The sequence below is a fragment of the Brassica napus genome, chromosome C4, assembly GCF_020379485.1.
Source record: "Brassica napus cultivar Da-Ae chromosome C4, Da-Ae, whole genome shotgun sequence".
Classification (NCBI taxonomy): domain Eukaryota; kingdom Viridiplantae; phylum Streptophyta; class Magnoliopsida; order Brassicales; family Brassicaceae; genus Brassica; species Brassica napus.
The window spans coordinates 51,167,497-51,186,112 of record NC_063447.1 but is presented as its reverse complement, the minus strand read 5'-3'; the positions used below and the strand labels follow the sequence as shown (position 1 = coordinate 51,186,112).

Below are 18,616 nucleotides of genomic sequence, written 5' to 3'. Positions count from 1 at the left end.
CATTAAGAAGATGACTGACGCGATGGAAAAATTATTTAAATATTATAAATCAGAGCTAGAGTCTCAGGATTTATTGGAATCTCCCCAAAAGAAAGGAAAATCAGCCTCAAGAAGAGAGTGAGGCTGCTGGAAAAACAGAGCTAGAGTATTATCTGGATGATGTTCGTGAGGATAGAAAGAATCCAAGTTTTAATATATTACATTGGTGGAGAGTAACAGCTTCTAAATATAAAGTTGTATCAATGATGGCCAGAGATTTGCTTGCTATACCTGTGTCAACTGTTGCATCAGAATCTGCATTTAGTGCAGGGGGTCGGGTACTAGATCGCTTTCGGAGTTCGTTAACACCACGAACCGTTGAAGCTCTCATTTTTCACTCAAGATTGGTATCGTGATGATGACGAAGACTTAAATGTAGAAGAATTGGTAGCTGACCTTGAGAATATTGAATCAGGTATTCATGTTCTATTTTATTTTTTTTGCTATATTGGATTTTAAAAGCTTTGTTATTTAGTATTGTTTGTTTTCTCCTACAGAAGTGCAGGCTTTGCAGATTCAGACTTGAACTGAGTGTGTGCAACATGGGTAAGGTATGAATGAAATTCAGGTTACAATGGGTTTATATTTTTTTGGCATATGATGCTACGTGAGAAGAATCACCTTGACAATTAGCTTAGCTCCCACTTATTTTTTTTTTTGCGTCTTTCTTTATGATGTATATAATGTTTATCTAATATGAAACTCTTATTTCAGATTATGAAGGAAGACACTTAAGACGAAACTCCCTACGTTAATATTTTGACTTAAAATCTTTTGTTGCTTGATCATCTTTGTGATTGAGGATGTATAAAGACGATTCAGATGTTATTCTGTGGTCCATTTATCATATTTTGTTGTAAAAAGTTTAAGATTTCATATTTTAAAAATTTATCATTCAAAATTCGGATCGGATCCGGGTACTTGTGGGTATATGTTTTTTTTACGGATATCCGCTACTCCGGATACCCGGGATGTTCGGATCCGGATAACAAAATAGCGGATCCGACGGATCGGGATCCGGATACTCGAATTTTTCCGGATATCCGGATCCGTCCGAGGGCTAATTTCTAGCCCTAAAAATCCGACTTTCTTTTCTAATAGTAAGTTTTTCTAAACTAAAAAGAATCCAATTTCCTTTTCTAGTATGAAATATTTTCTAAACCCAGAAGGATCCCGATTTCCTCTTTTATTTTAACATGAAGATTTCATAAACATTAAAAAAAAAAACGAGATTTAAGTCATTTAGATTTAGAGATTAACAAACATTTGACGAAAAATCTCTCCAAGACTCTTTGTAAATTATATTATCTAGCTTCTGGGCGAACCACAATTGCTTGCTACAAGTCCTTGAAACCAAACTGCTTCTTTTCCATACACTCCCAATTTCTTCTTGAAACTTACTTGCGACATATCGATTCCTTTTTGGCAAGTCAATAAAATCTCAAGTCCGATGTTTATCCAGATTCACTGACTCTTTTGTAGCACCTATTCATCTCTCTTTAATATCTTCATGAAAAAACTGGATCTTCTGTGTCAACTGCAAGGGTTTAATTGATCATGTCTTCAACCCTTTGTAGACTGCAAGGGCAAGACTGATAATCTGTGTCAACTGCTAGGGCATCGATACACGTTTATGTATGTTATTAACACGTTGTTAACCGTTCTCTACTTCTCTGTAGACTGTTCATCACTATCGGTTGATGGTCTACTCTACAAGACCGTTTCTGATCTGTTTCAGAATTTTTGTTAACCTCAACGTCACATACATTCGGCCTGATCTCGCATGTTTTACCATATATTTCACATCAAAGATCACATCTCGATTATACATCCTAATGAATTTAAACCGGTAGAGTTTGGAGTAAACAATAAAAAATGGCATGGAGTCAGTGTGGTCCTGAAATATTTGTGGTCCTGAAATATTTGTGGTCCAATACGAAATAAAAAAATTTGGGTCCTAAATAGTTCATAAAAATTAAATTTAAATAGCAAAACTTAACCTGAAACATTAATAATGTTGCTTTTATTAGTTTTTTTCATGAAAACACAAAACAGTATTTAAGATTTATTTGTTTTTGTATTTTAAACTGGTTCCACAGCTTGTGAATTCTAACGTTTCACTTACTTCAAAAAATTATGTTACTACATTAATACTAACAATAAATCAAATAAACAGACTCTAAAAGTCTTAAAAAATCCTAGGCCCCATACATTTGTATCATACGAATGGGGTCAGAACCGGGCATGCATGAAGTGAAAAAACATAGAATACAGGTCGTAAGGGAGAGCGGAGGAAAAAGAAACAGGAGAGAAGATGAAAGAGAACTAGAAAATGGAATTAAAAAGATGAAAAATGGTTGGGAACTTAGGATATAGACTTAATTACGTCATAAACAAAAAATAATGCAATAATAACTAAAGTATATTAAATTATAACTTTTTCTATACAAATGCATGATGTTTTATTTTTTTCTTCAATACAGAAGATTGGCATTCTACTTTTAATTAATGTATTTTGTTTTAAAAATAAAATATAAATCAAAATGTAAAAATGTAAGTGGTTGAATTTTATTGAAAATCAAATAAAACTTTAAACTAAATAAAATTAAAATCAAAAAGTAATCGACAATAATAAATATTTAATTTTTCTTAATATTGTGTGAACAACCATAAACATAATATACTTGTATTCAAAGGCAGTATTTAAGTATCGCCGACACAAACACAACGGTGCAAAAACAAGCACACTTAACACATGGTGCAACTCTCCCTTAACGATTTCGTTGTCAAATAATTGATCGCTGCAAAAAAAGGAATGGATCAACGTGCTCGAACAAAAAAAAAGTAATTTGATTGGTCTTGCATGGCAATCATGACGAAATCAGTACCAACTTGTAAATTATAGGCATTTTGAACGCTCAATATTTTTTTGTACATATACGATTTAGTCATTTACTATTGTTTTACGTTTTGTAATTTCTAAATTGTTTGTCAAGAGTTTTGCATAGAAACATAAATCATTGCAACTATTGTATCAACTCGCCCAAAAACCTAGTAAACAAAAATAATAAGGGAAAATTGGCAATATAGAACAACTAAACTAAGGTATTATCCCCTTAGAACAAAATCAATTTTTGTCACTTTTAGATATTCATTACCTTTTTTGTATATAAAAATTCATATCAATTTTTTTAGAATGTAAAAAAATCTGGAAAAATTGTATATTTGATGTAGATAATCAACTGCATATAAGAAAAATAAATTTGGATTCAAAAAATGTTTGAATAGTAATTTCAAAAATGGGGTAAAGGTGTTAGAAAATCAGATCTACCATCTACGGAGATTTAGAATATATAATCTAACAAAGACATAGTGATCTACCAGTCGTAGTATGCGCAATACACCGAAAATATTAACAACTACTACGGAAGAATATAAAATTCTCATTCCCTCTATGCTCTACGTAACTGGTAGATTTGATGCGCTACAAAAACTAATTAATCTACTAAAGTAGGAAATGCATTATTCGAATTGTCTTTTTGTCTACACCGGTGGTATACAATATTCTACCAGACCTTCTAATTTCTAAACAGATAGAATGCAAATTCTACCTAATAAAATTACAAAATCCGAAAATCTAGCAAAAAACGGTTAGTAAATATTCAGTAAATCTTTTAAATGTTTTTAATTTCCTTTTTTAATTTTTTTTTCTAAAATCTTGTCTTCTTCTTCAACATACCACGATTTCTGAAATTCAACGTGGAAGTTTTCTTCATCTTTTAGTTCTTCCAAACTTTTGTCATTCTAAAATATGAAGATTAACATATATGCTTCATGTGGTTTGTGGAAATCGTCGATGAACAATGGATGGGGATTTCTTGTTGATGAAGAAAAAGGAGGCAGGTTACTTACTTTGGACACAAGTTCAAGCTTTGAAAACCTAAAGGCTATGGTGTGTGAAGACTTTGGAATTGATGTAAGCATGGTCAATATAGAGCTGAGTTATTTACCTTCCGATTTGATCAATAGCATCTACTCACCCCCTGTTATCATCACCAGTGATCGGCAAGTTAGAAATTTTCTTACATATGTAAAGAACACTTCGACGCAGTTGTGTGTAAGTACTCAAGCCTCTAACATAGCGGAAGAAGGTACTGAGTCGCCTAACAAAGAGGAAGCGCCTATGGAGTCTGACGATTCAAGTGATATGGAGTCTGACGATGCAGCTGATATGGATTCAGAAGAAGATGTTGAGGTACCTGATAGTGAAGATGACAAAAAGTGTGACAAAGAAAAGATCAATGAAGATGGTGTTTGCTTTTCTTTGGTGGATGTTGTGAAGAAGGGTCAATCTTTTAGTTCCAAAACACTTTTGAAGGCAGCATTCGAAATATGTGCAATGAAACATAATTTTGACTACGTGGTTGCCAGATCGGATAAAAAAGTGTGGTACATTCGTTGCTCAGATGATGATTGCACCTGGCGTGTTCGTGCAGAGGGATTAACAGGCTCATCGTATTTTATCATCAAAAAGTATGTACCTGATCATTCATGTGCTGCATCCAATAGGAAGGGTTCTGTTAGGACAGTTTCAGCAAAAACAATGGGCACTCTGATTATGCATAAGTATGAAACTGCTAAAGAAGGGCCGAGATCGAATGATATAATCCAGTATATGCGTATGGTACATGGAGTTGAGATATCCTATTCTTTGGCGTGGGATGCACGTGAATATGCAATCAACACAGTGAAAGGTATTCCAGAGAAAGGTTATGAAAAAATTCCTAAATACTTGCATATGATGAAAGAAACTAATCCAGGGTCACACACGTTTTATGAAAGGGATACAAAAGGGAGATTCAAATTCCTCTTCATCTCGTTTGGTCAGAGTGTTCGCGGTTTCTTTGCTGCAATTTGAAAAGTTATTGTGGTGGATGGGACGTTTTTGAAGAGCAAATACAAAGGAGTATTACTAGTTGCTACTGCATTAGATGGAAACTCGAGTTTATATCCTATTGTCTTTGGAGTTGTCGACTCAGAGAATGACCTCGCGTGGAACTGGTTTATGAGACAACTTAATGTGGTCATTGCTGACGACCATAGTTTAGCTTTTGTGTCTGATAGGAATTCCTCAATTGCTAAAGCTATTGCGAGAGTGTACCCGCAAGCTCATCATGGAATTTGCATTCACCACTTGCTGAATAATGTTGTGACATATTTCAGCGGAAAAGGTGTGGCTGGTTTGGTTGCAAAGGCTTCTAAAGCTTATCGAGCAGCTGATTTTCGTAAGGTGTTCACTGCTATTTTCGCTATTAGTCCTGAAATTGGACAGTATCTCATAGATGCCGATGTGAGGAAGTGGGCTCGTTGTCAGTTTCCAGGTATGTGAAGGACCCGTAACTTGAGACATTGTTTCCTTGAGTTGAGCCATCTCATTATGGACCTTGTCAAAACGCTCTTGAATGTCCTTTTGCACCAGCTCCTTTAAAGAGTTGAAAGAAGAGGTGAACAAACCTTCAATGAAGGTCTTCAGATCACCGGAAACACCACTGTTATGCTCAGCCGCCCGTTGACAAAGCAGTTGTTTCTGTCGAGACTCGACACCTGGATCAATAAGCTTGCGCTTGCCCCTTTTCGTAACAACAATTGGTTCCTCTGCAACAACAGTTGGTTCCTCTGCAATAACAGATGGTTCCTCTATGACATCTTCGACTTCAACATCTTCTTCTGAATCAGAAAGCTCCACATTTCGAGGCAAAGCCTCAACTTCCCAAGCGAATTGGTTCCAGTCTTGTTTGGCATTCATCAGAGCAACAATACGACCAACTCTTTCATCCTTTTTCTCATCTTCCCTAATGAACGCAGCATCATCAACCACATCATTGTTCCCAGTATTAGATATAAAGGGAAACAGCTCTCCCTGCCAAGAACAAACAAATCAGTAAACATAAATTGTTCAAATTTTAGAATTCAATATTCATAGAAGAAAGATAGTTACCTTATCGAAGTGTGACTCTAAGCTATTGATATCTTGGTAAGATACTTTTCCACTTCCTTTCCAATTTCTACATCTCGCTTTGGTGATGTTTTTTTAATCTTTTTACCCACCATAGTACCAATGTCTGGGACTGCCTCCATAATCCATATCTGAAACGCATATGAGAATCCATCCAACACGTAACTGTTCTTCAGATGAAAATCTTTCCTTGCTCTGAATATTGATGCAAGCAGCTCATCATACGCGCGAAGACCCCAAGGATACATCCTCAACTTCTCAAAATCCATCACCAAACGGATGTATTCTTGAGGGATAGACACTTTTCAATCCTTAGCCATGATGAATCCATGTATAATACACAGATATGCTAGCCTCACCCTGTCCACATAAGTCCACTCCTTACACTCTTTCAGAAGCTCATCCCTTACACTGAATAAGTTAATCTTTCTATTTTGCTTCAGCACGAGGCTCCAGAACCCCTTATCATCTTTCCAGTTAATGAAGTCTATCTTCGGTTCATCTTTGAACTTCAAACAAGTCACGGCATGAAATTCTTGCATAGAAAACCTGAGAGGCCGCTTTGCGAACAGAAACCACAACTCGTGGAGCTTGGAAACCTTGAGCTGCTTGCATATGAAGCTGTGAATAATCTTCCCAGAGTAAATGAGCTTATTTTCTACGATTGCCAGAATCGGACCGAAGACCGGGTCTTTCAATATTTTTTTTCAAGAATCGTACGTCTACAGGTGTTGTTAATCTTATCAATCTGAGTCTCAACTCCTTCTTCAAGAATGCGTTTTGGAAACTGATAAGCCATTCCTATAAAACATGAAATCATAAACTTCAACTCGCTAGCCATTCCTTTAAGGACATACAAACACAATTCCAAAGTAAATATAACTCAATCTCACAATCAAACTATTAGACATTCAAAAATAGCACCTAACAATCACAATCAACTAGCATATGTGTTTTTCTCTACACGCATGGTCCAAACACGGCAAAGAAACAGAGCCAAATCAACTGATCACATTAACAACATGTAAAATCGATATATTTACATGTCAAACTAATTAGCCTTTTCAAGTCTATTAGGAATTGAGAACTATAAACGTGAATCAAATCGAATTGTGTTTTAAAACGTGAATCGAACTCAACAACAAACTACAATCAACTCAAACACAAACTAAAAATCAAAACCGTAAATGTGAATCGAATTGTGTTTTCAATCAAAGCAATCTCTATCTACTACATGCAAAACCATAAAACGAACAAAATAAAGAAAAATAATAAAGGGGATTTCCAAACCCTAACCTTCAATTTTTGGAAACCGAGATGAAGCAAGAGCAAAAGAAGAACAATGTGAATCTAATCGTGACGACGATTTCAAAGGAAAGACGAAGAGATGTGACGAGGAAGGAAGGACGAAGAGATGTGACGACGGCGGAGATAACATAGCTTAGACGAAGAGATGTGACGATGAAAGAAGGAGGACGACAGAGAGATGGGACGACGATTTCAACCTCTCCGACAGACTTAGACGGCCAGCTCAAGACGGTGGCGACGGCAAATGAAATCGCATCTTCTTCAATTGAGAAGGAGTCAGAGACGACGATACAATTGTGTTTTTTTATAAAACTTTTACTCCTTTTACTTTCTATTTCATTAAAGTAAAATTAATTTTTTTTTATGGTAACTACATGTTAAAGAAAATGACAAAATAGAGTATTCACTATTGTTTATTCTATAGGGACAAAGATTTATGATTTAATACTAAGAGGACAAATCTATAGTTGTTTTGTTTCTTATTGCCAATTTTCCCAAATAATTATTATTTGTGGATACTAGGTAACTAACTAAGACCAAAAAAACTTGATATACAAATTTGATTTTAGTGTCGTTATTTATAAGCAATTTAATATACTATGTAGGATAAATTAAACGCTATACAGCCTTATTAACAAATACAAATAAAAGGTGTATATTTTTTAAATATACAGCCTTATAAGAAAAAATGAATGTGCCCCATGATTAAAAATATGTTGAATACCAAGTTTCTTCATCTTCTTTTCTTTGACGGCGATGAATAGAGCTTGATCCAAAAGAAAAACCTGTCCCAGATAAAACTAAACATCTATATATTTTCCCGACGACTTCATTTGAACAATAAATCTTATATATATATATAGAGTGGAAATCTCTTCGATCGGGTTGCTTTTTTAATTTTTCTTAATGATGAACATACACGTCATCGATGGTTTTGGAATACTAATGTGGTGTTTTCCAATAATATTTGAACGCTGAACTCAGACAAAACCAACATGATTTGATTGGTTCCCAAATATAGTCGGAGTCCAAATATAGTCGGAGTGAAAACAGATCTGAAATACCTTACAGCTGATTTGTATTGTAAGAGCACTTCCAACAGAAGTTCTACCCATTGGAATTCTTAAAATATATATGTATATATATAATATATATGTGTATGTAGTTGTGATGTCCACCGCTTTTGTGAGGAACCTCATCCATAAGTTCTTATGTGGACCGTGGAAATCCCAATGTAAAACAATGTATTGTCGAGCTTGTACTCTCCTGATTTATTTTTAATCTTTCATTTGCCGGTGTTTTAGGTGTATTGATCTTTCTCTACTAGCACGTACAAGCAATATAAATAATTTTTTTTTTTGAAACACTGCCATATAAATAACTTAACACTTGCTTTCAGTAAACCCCTACTACATACTCATCCCCTATATATTAATTGAGAAGCATTTGAAAAATTAGAACCTTAATTTTGTATTAATTAAAAAAAACCTCAAATCCTAGGTGGCACTCTAAATGCCTTATAAATTCCATTTCAAGGAATTCTAGAGCATCTAATATAAAGTATAGTTTAATCTAATGGTGTCACATTATTCCATAATTATATAACACTAGAGAACATTATGTTAACTTAAAATATAGAAAGTGTGTATTCTTTCCTTAAATAAAAGCTACGGAATTACCTAATATGATTTACATATATATGGCAATTAATGATTATGAATAATAAAGATTTGATAACAATTTTTGCATCCTTCTTCATTTTTGTTTAAATTTATATTATTAAAAAAAATTAAACAATCACATTAACCATATAATAAAAAAATTAGATTTTTTCTTATATGTTATATTTTGAATTTTTTAAAATGACTTTAAAATTACAAAAATGAGGAAACCTTATATGTTATATATTTTTTTTTTTAAAACGACTTTAAAATACAAAAATGAGGACATCTTATATGGTATATTTTTCTTATATGTTAGAATTTTCTTATATGTTATATTTTGATTTTTTTTAAAACGACTTTAAATTACAAAAATGCAAGTTTTCCTTAAGTATACGACTAGAAACATTAAAATGACATGTATCAATTCGATGGTTGATTTGAAAGCTTTGAAAACCTGGAAGATAAAAGTCAAAATAATTTAACTGTAGAAACAATACTATTCACTTTTTTCAAGAATGTGTTCGATGGAAAAAATAAGGTTTTTATGTCATAATTTGTTTAATGTCCACTAGAGAACATTATATTAACCTAAAATGTAAGAAATGTGTATTCTTTCCTTAAATAAAAGCTACAGAATTACCTAATATGATTTTTATATATATGACAATTAATGATTATGAATAATAAAGATTTGATAATAATTTTTGCACCATTCTTCATTTTTGTTTAATTTTATATTATTAAAAAAATAAACAATCACATTAACTCTATAATAAAAAAATTAGATTTTTTCTTATAAGTTATATTTTGAATTTTTAAAAATGACTTTAAAATACAAAAATGAGGAAACCTTATATGTTATATATATTTTTTAAAACGATTTTAAAATACAAAAATGAGGAAACCTTATATGTTATATTTTTCTTATATGTTAGATTTTTTCTTATATGTTATATTTTGAATTTTTTAAAACGACTTTAAATTATAAAAATGTAAGTTTTCCTTAAGTATACGACTAAAAACATTTAAATGACATGTATCAGTTTTGTGTTAAAAAAAAAGAGACATGTATCAGTTTGATGGTTGATTTGAAAGCTTTCAAAACCATATGTAAGATAAAAGTCAAAATAATTTAACTGTGAAAACAATACTGTTCACTTTTTCAAGAATGTGTTCGAGGAAAAAAATAAGGTTTTTATGTCATAGTTTGTTTAATGTACACTAGAGAACATTATATTAACCTAAAATATAAGAAGTGTGTATTCTTTCACAAAATAAAAGTTACGAAATTACCTAATATGATTTACATATATATGACAATTAATGATTATAAATAATAAAGATTTGATAACAATTTTTGCATCTTTCTTCATTTTGTTTAATTTTATATTATTAAAAAAATAAACAATCACATTAACCGCATAATAAAAAAATTAGATTTTTTCTTATATGTTATATTTTGAATTTTTTTAAATGACTTTAAATTACAAAAATGAGGAAACCTTATATGTTATATATATTTTTTAAAACGACTTTAAAATACAAAAATGAGGACACCTTATATGTTATATTTTTCTTATATGTTAGATTTTTTCTTATATGTTATATTTTGAATTTTATAAAACGACTTTAAATTACAAAAATGTAAGTTTTCCTTAAGTATACGACTAAAAACATTAAAATGACATGTATCAATTCGATGGTTGATTTGAAAGCTTTCAAAACCATATGGAAGATAAAAGTCAAAATAATTCAACTGTGAAAACAATACTGTTCATTTTTTTCAAGAATGTGTTCTATGGAAAAATAAGGTTTTTATGTCATAATTTGTTTAATGTTCAATCCGATCAATCCCATGATGTATTAATTATAGTTTTGTTCCATTATTTTTAATAAAAATTGATCCGATCCATCGGAAATAAATTATATAATAACAACAAAAATATTTTATATATATAAATAAAATGATCAAATATATAAAAGAAACTACCGAAATATATACAAATAAATTCACCCTGCGCAAGGCGCAGGTCTTATCCTAGTTACATTTAAATGACTAAACCACCCAAAAATATTAATAACACAAAGTTTAACTATATGTGAACAATCAATGCAAGATAAAGAAAAGAAACAAGGAAAGCTTGTGTTGTTTACACTTTACATAATTCCGTTAGCGGAAGTATTTACTAATCTAAGGTTGTACTTGGAGATAAAGTACGCATATGAAATTATGGGTATGGGTATTTGGTGAAATGGAGAGAAGGAAACAAAATATAATTTTCTTTTCCAAGAAAATCTTACTAATGATTCCACAACAAGCTTTCTTGGGAAAGTGGGTCAAACAGTACTGGATCCTCTCCATACGAAAAATCTTTATCGGTAGCATCTAGCCATGGAGGCATCCCGACCAACCCTTCCAACGAGTCGAACAACTTAAAATCTTTACTTAACTCGTTGTCTAGAGTCGGCAACTCCACGATTTCTCCTAGCTCCTCTGAGAGCGTAGACGTAGTGGGTGAGGACGACGCCTTGTCGCTCGTCTCAGTCGCACATCTAGTTTGAGATGGCGTTTCATCCTCGAGATGAAGCGTTGGTGTTTTGAATTCCATAAATGCGGCCTTTGTTGCTGCGGCCTGGATGTCGGCTGGGCTGAGCGAGACAGGTCGTGGCAGAGAGTTAGTGAGCTCTGGAAAGTTAAGGATTGCCGAGCTTCCTTTGATACTCAGCGCCGCAACATCGTGCGCACGAGCTGCCATCTCCGCCGTGGGGAAAGACCCGAGCCAGATTCTTGATTTCTTACGAGGCTCCCGAATCTCCGAGACCCATTTGCCCCAGCTTCTCATGCGTGCCCCGCGATATACCACTGCGGAGGTCTCCTTTTTCTTTTTGGTGGAGGAACTTTCGGTGTCCTCACCATGAGAAGCCACCATTTTCTCTTGGTTTTGATGTGAGAATGTTGTACAAATTGGGTACCAAAGTGTACAATAAGAATTAGTTGAAAGGCAGGAACGGTTGAGACAATACTGAGTGTCGGTTGTTTGAACTGTGATATGAACGACTCATTTTTGTTATGTTTGTTTTCAATCACTTCAAATACTATACAGAGTTATCATGTGTATGTGTGGGCTCGCATAAGAGAGGTAATGTGGGGGTATTGATTGCGAGTTATATAATTTTTTTTTTTTTAACACTGTGTTTCTTATTGAGCCATATGGACAAAAAATCCAGAGTATTACAAAAAATCAAAGCATAAAACCATATCAATAGGTATGTCAAGGAAACATAAACGCACTTCACACATACGAAGACAATAGTCTCATGATGGTGTGCGTTCGAATAGAAGGCTGCAGGAGAGGCTAGTGCTTCTGCAAAAATTAAGGATTGAAATTATTCACCGTCTCTACAATGGAAACTCATCAAGAGAGCATTGGACAATTTCCAAAATTGATGTCTTTTTGTTTGTTTCTAAACCATGAACTTGAATCCTTTAAACTGTTTGGCTCTTTTTTTATCCACATTAGCGGCTTGAAAAGAGCTTAGCTTATAAAGATTCATAGGTTAATCCAACCAATTCGTTAACAAAAGAGAATGAAATTCCATAAACGCCAAAGACCACGAAAAACAATCTGATAGTAGACACACTGCTCCAGTAAACTGAAAAACCCAACACTTCCAACTTCAGGACCACCATGAATGGACTCAAACAGGCTGGAAACACAGCCTTTGCATCATGTGAGATGCACCATGGCTTAGGATCGAAACATCACCATCTGCTAGAGTAGAGGCCAGAGAAGAACACAGTCTTTAAACTCCATAAACATCCTCTGTTCCAAGCCCCAAGATCTGGTTGATACCCGACAGAGAAACAACAAAAACACTGAGAGAAACAATACAAGCGAGCTCTGATGCAAATACGACACACCGAACACGGCCTAGAAACCAAGATATTGAAACTAGATCTATGATATCAAGTGGACAAGCGGGCTAGCTACTCCGTCGATCAAAAGATCCGAAACCTCCATCATCATAGCAGAGAAGTTTATGACCAAGGTAAGAACATTCAACCAAATCGCTCTAATCGTGCTACTCCACAACAACCTTCATCAGACCAGAATAGATGAGACTGACGAGGGCCTCTCCTGGCTGTAAATTTACAGCGTATATAATTATTTACTAGATTTTGACCCGCGCTTTCAAAGCGCGGATTTATTTTCTTTTTTTTTTCAATTGACAAATATTTAGCGTCATAATTCATATATTTGTGTTTTATTTTATAAAAAACTTAAACTTTTTATCTTTTTTTATCGTGTTTCATTTTATATGACTATTTATGTTTAAAAAATTAAACTGTATTTTTTAATGAATTAAGTTGGTATAACTCTGATAAATTAATTTTATTATGTGGTTAATATTTTTAATAAAAATAATTATATACTTTTAATAAAGATTTATACTTTTCAATGAAAAAATCAATTTTTTTTATGAATGCTTAAATTATATTAAGAAAAGAAAAAAAATAATTAAGAATGGTTAGAAAAAAATTATTTGAACTTGGACTCAATGGCCCAAAAGAAAAAAAAATGTGAGAATTGGATCTGATTTCTTAATCGGCCCAAATGGCCCAAGAGAGATTTGATGTGGACAGTGGGCTTGATCCAAAAAAATGGCCCAATATAGATGTGTTATTAATATTACTTGATTGCCCTTAATGAAACATGCAATGTTAGTAAAGAAAGGGTAGGCTAAGGTAAAAAGCACAATATGATCCTGCTTTAATAGTATAGATACGCTGTAAATTTTGGATGAAAGATTTACATACAAGATAACTTTCTATGTTTTAAATTACAACATAGGTCACTTTCTGCTCCAAGAGCACTTTTATTGACTTTTGCATACACATACCCGACATGAATTTCCAACGTTGCCCTTCTTCTTTCAAACAATTATTTTTTATATTTCTATCGAAACTTTCACCCACATATGTAAAATTTCGTAAGTTCTTACAGACACCACTGAAATAAATTAATAAACTTTATCACTAAATATTTTCATCCTCTTCTCTCTCCATGTGACCACCGGATCCGCCGGGTCTTTGAATCTTTCCAAGGACTTCTTTGTTTATTTACACCTCGTGTACTAATCGGTTTTGCTAACCAAAATTCTTACGAGCTTGAATCTGAGAAATCCATAGCGTCCCCACTTGGTAAGCGTTCGATCTCGGTAATTATCTTCAGACCTTTATCTGATAAGTAACTCCAGGTGGATTGTTTTATGTATGCGAGGCTGGTAATTTCGATTACGCCCATGCCGTACAAGATTAATATGCTTGTGTTGTTGAGCTTCTAAGTGATGCTGAAGATAGCGTTAGATTTTTCTGTAGTTCATGGCGTAAGTGGTTTTTTGATTGATGAAATAGTGTTTGAAAAAATTGTTGTTGGCTGAACTATCTGAATGGTCAGGTCAGTGTGTCGGGCAAAGTGTTGATAGCATCCAAGGAAGAGAAGAACGTAATAGAGTGCATTGATGTTGTGTTTCTGATCCAAGAACATAAAGATGCCCCTTATTGACAATTAAGATTAATAAAGATTTGATTTTGTGGAACTTTCTGTTATAAGTTATTGTTGTTTTGGCAGTATGATATTGCCCTCTTTGTCTTTGCTATATTTGGTAGATATTTCAACACTAAGTCGCAAGCTTTTATGTAAAAGTCAGTTACATTCGTGCAAGGACAGATGTCTGGTATGTAATTCTTACTTTTTTTTGTATGTTACAATGGTTATTTGGGCATTTTCCATTATTTGTTGTATATTTGTACACTAATACACAATACCATATTTTTGTTGTTCACATATACACTGTGTACACTAATACACTTGTACATCAACGAATTGTTGTATATTTGTACACTAATACACAATACCATATTTTTGTTGTTCACATATACTCTAAACTGTGTACACTAATACACTTGTACATCAATGAACGATTTTGATTGAAATACAAAAAATTTCATTAGATTGCAATATAATTGATATATGAACACTAGATCATTAATCAATTTTTGAACGCACATTTTTTTTTAAGTATATCTATGCTTGTGATAACAGCACCATTCATATGTACATTGTTTATCGCTGTCCACATGTACACATATTTGTAATATCCACATGTAAACTTATGTTTATGTACACATGTTATACTATCTTTAGAAAGTTATACTATCTTTAGAAAGTGTTCTTCACCTACACATAAGATTTTAAAACCTCCAATGTAACACTCCGACTAATATAAGCTTTTGATCAAATTCACCATCTTCAATGTTCTAGATGAGATTTTTTTCAACGTTAATCTAACCACAGAGCACTTACCAGTCAAGAAATATGTAAACTTGAAAGACAACATCTTAGCTTCCTGCAAAACTTGCTTGGCGTTTTCAATCCCAACAACATATGTCAACATATGTCTACTAAAATGGACAATGGGTTATGGATACTAAGTGATATGAATATACACTTCCATGTAGACCTGCTCTTGTGTACGGGTTATTATGAACATGTGTTTGTAAGCAACAAGTGAAATTATGATAGGTCCCTTGCCAAGAGATATCAATGTTGATCTAGAAACATGTGATTTGATACCAATTAAGGTCTCTCTTCAAATCAAAGAGAATTTGTTCAAGAACAAATTAAGAACACACTAGAACACGATTTTCTTTTGGGTAGTTATGACTACCTCTTTTTGTTGTTTGCATTGATTTAAATAGATAAAAGTTACAAGAAGCAATTGTGGGATCATGATCCCTATACAACGATGAAATGGGAAACGTGGGATGATTAAGTTCCTAAACATTAGGAAGAATCAGTCTCCATTATTAACAACTAAACTCATTAAAATAAATAATTAAAATAACAATGAAACACTGCAAACCAGGTCCGGTTCGTTGACCAACGTTAACGCGATTACTATCTCATCAATACTCCGGCCGTCAAAGAACCTTGTCCTCAAGGTTCGTGATGAACTGAGGAAAGCTTGACTTGAGTTGCTTCTCTTTCTTCCATGTTGATTCTTCTTGCCAGTAGATGTCTTTCAACGCATTACAACTTCAAAGACCCAGACCAAGCTTGTTTCCTTATTAGAATAAAACTGTTTTTTTTTCCTTTTCTTTTAAATGACAAGAAAGATGAAATCTTTTTTTTTTTGAAAACTGAAAAACAATGGAAGAATTACAGATTTTAATCCATAACAAATGAAAGGATGTTGAACTTGATCAACAAACCCGAAAAGAAGAAAATGGTAAAAAGAAAAAAATCGCTGGATAGATCTCGATAATCGTTGATTCTGAGAATGGCCGTTCGTCGAGGATTCTTGATAACCGTTGATTCATGAAGAATACCGATAACAAGGAAGATGAAAAATATAAAGTTTTTGATACCACAAAGTGGTCCGGATCAAAAACAAAACATGCTCTGATACCACTGATAGGTCCCTTGCCAAGAGATATCAATGTTGATCTAGAAACATGTGATTTGATACCAATTAAGGTCTCTCTTCAAATCAAAGAGAATTTGTTCAAGAACAAATTAAGAACACACTAGAACACGCTTTTCTTTTGGGTAGTTATGACTACCTCTTTTTGTTGTTTGCATTGATTTAAATAGATAAAAGTTACAAGAAGCAATTGTGGGATCATGATCCCTATACAACGATGAAATGGGAAACGTGGGATGATTAAGTTCCTAAACATTAGGAAGAATCAGTCTCCATTATTAACAACTAAACTCATTAAAATAAATAATTAAAAGAACAATGAAACACTGCAAACCAGGTCCGGTTCGTTGACCAACGTTAACGCGATTACTATCTCATCAAATTATTATAAAGATGAAACTATATTGTGTCCACATGTACACTCGTAATCCACATGTACATCTTTGAAACTCTATCCACATGTACAAGATCACACTACGTGTACACCATGTAAACCTTGAAATCTAGAATAAGAAACATGAGTTATGTTTTAAATATATAATCATGTGCTCGTATTGAATCAAATTTTGATATCATTCTTCCAATCTAGAGCAGGAAATAAGAGGTACAATAAAACTTATGTTCATAATCTGTTTTCTTTTCTTTATTACAACTCCTAACTAAAATCACAAACCAATGGATCAAATAACAGAAATTACCGGACCTAAATCCACTTGAATCACATAAATTTTGGGATCAACATTCAAAGTGACAAAAAGTTCACCTCTTTCTTCATATCACTTTTTTCTCGTAGATAGGACGGAAGACAGAAGCCTCGATTTAGTACTCCATCTTCAGGCTGAGTGGTGATTTACATCGAGGTTATGGTATCTCCATCAGACACTGGTGAGTATTCAGCACCGGAAATGATTTCCCCCAACTTTTAAGAGATTAGGGTTTCATCTGAATTTATGGGATTCATTATCAAATCGAAGATAACCGCCTGAGATTGTGGTAAATATGAGGTTGAGAAGTTTTAATCTTCGGACAATGGAGGTAGACTGGACGAAGATTTCTTCGATTTAAGTGATTTTAATGGGCGAGGGGTTAGCTCTTCTTTTATCGGAAGAGAAAATGGAGAACTGAGATTGTAACAAAAAAATAAAAGAAAGTAATGCCAGGGAAAGAAACCGATGTCAAGGATAGACTGGTCATTCCACTCTGAAAAACTACTCTGGTAGCTAAAACTGTCTTATTATGTAATTTAAATTCATAAAGTAACCATAAGTGAAAATAACTCATTTCGGATGAACTTTGATTTAGTGTTTTGACGATATGAAATATTGAAATTAACATCTGTGTAAATCTGCGGAAAGAAAACATACGTGTATAGAGTTGTTGACATGGATATACATCTGCATATATAGTTATCTTATCAGCTGTGTACTGGTGTTTTCCTGCATCATGTACAATAACAAAAATTTAAATTTAAATTATATTTAAAAATAAAATTATATTATTATTTTAGATTTTATTATTTTTTACCAATATTTTAAGATAAATTTTGATTTGATTGAACATAAAACTAAGATAAAATAAACAATTTTGTTTATTTTAAATTATATTTAAAATTATATGTATATATTTAAAATTATAGTCTTAAATAAATTTTTATCTATTTCTTTTGGATAAAATATATGAAATCAACTTGCATAGAGTTAATAAAAAAGTAATTTTTGTATAAAAGTTGTATAATTGTCAAAAAGCAAAGCTAAACAATATTTCTAAAATTTGTAGATATATAAAAGAAACTAATAATATTATGATTAAAAATTATCTTTTTTAAAAAAAATTCTTAAATTTTCTGAATATCTTTTTATTAATAAAATTGTATAATTATAAAAATAGAAATATATAATAATTCAAAATTTTTAAAATATTATTATATTTATATTATTATATTATTTAATATCATATTTACTTTAATGATGATGTAAAATTTACTACGATATTTTAAAAATTTATCAAAAATATAAATAAACAATGTAATTGTTCCTGTCATATTTAATCATAAACCATGTCATTATTTCTAGTATGTCATGTCACATTTATTTAGTGAAAG

At 32.6% G+C, this 18,616-nt stretch overlaps 2 protein-coding genes and 1 long non-coding RNA gene across 3 annotated transcripts; 2 read left to right on the top strand and 1 right to left on the bottom strand.

The window, feature by feature from the left end:
* Nucleotides 1-3,895: 3,895 nt before the first annotated feature.
* On the top strand, nt 3,896-5,428 carry LOC125586173. Its single transcript, XM_048755997.1, has 2 exons — nt 3,896-4,808; nt 4,962-5,428. Exons 1-2 carry the CDS (start codon nt 3,896-3,898, stop codon nt 5,426-5,428), a joined length of 1,380 nt encoding a protein of 459 aa, XP_048611954.1.
* A 5,527-nt stretch (nt 5,429-10,955) lies between these two features.
* On the bottom strand, nt 10,956-12,716 carry LOC106399777 (ethylene-responsive transcription factor ERF042). Its single transcript, XM_013840230.3, has one exon. It carries the CDS (start codon nt 11,955-11,957, stop codon nt 11,328-11,330), a length of 630 nt encoding a protein of 209 aa, XP_013695684.1. The 5' UTR covers nt 11,958-12,716; the 3' UTR covers nt 10,956-11,327.
* Nucleotides 12,717-13,650: 934 nt separating this feature from the next.
* On the top strand, nt 13,651-14,824 carry LOC106399530. Its single transcript, XR_001280046.3, has 2 exons — nt 13,651-14,415; nt 14,492-14,824. It is a non-coding gene; the product is annotated as an uncharacterized LOC106399530 (long non-coding RNA).
* Nucleotides 14,825-18,616: the final 3,792 nt, after the last annotated feature.

Excerpts from the sequence above, each read along its gene's own strand:
- LOC125586173 (XM_048755997.1), top strand. The coding sequence starts at position 3,896 with ATGAACAATGGATGGGGATTTCTTGTTGATGAAGAAAAAGGAGGCAGG. Across the intron at positions 4,809-4,961 it reads GAAAGGTATTCCAGAGAAAG|TTATTGTGGTGGATGGGACG; the intron begins GTTATGAAAAAA and ends CAATTTGAAAAG.
- LOC106399777 (XM_013840230.3), bottom strand. The coding sequence starts at position 11,957 with ATGGTGGCTTCTCATGGTGAGGACACCGAAAGTTCCTCCACCAAAAAG.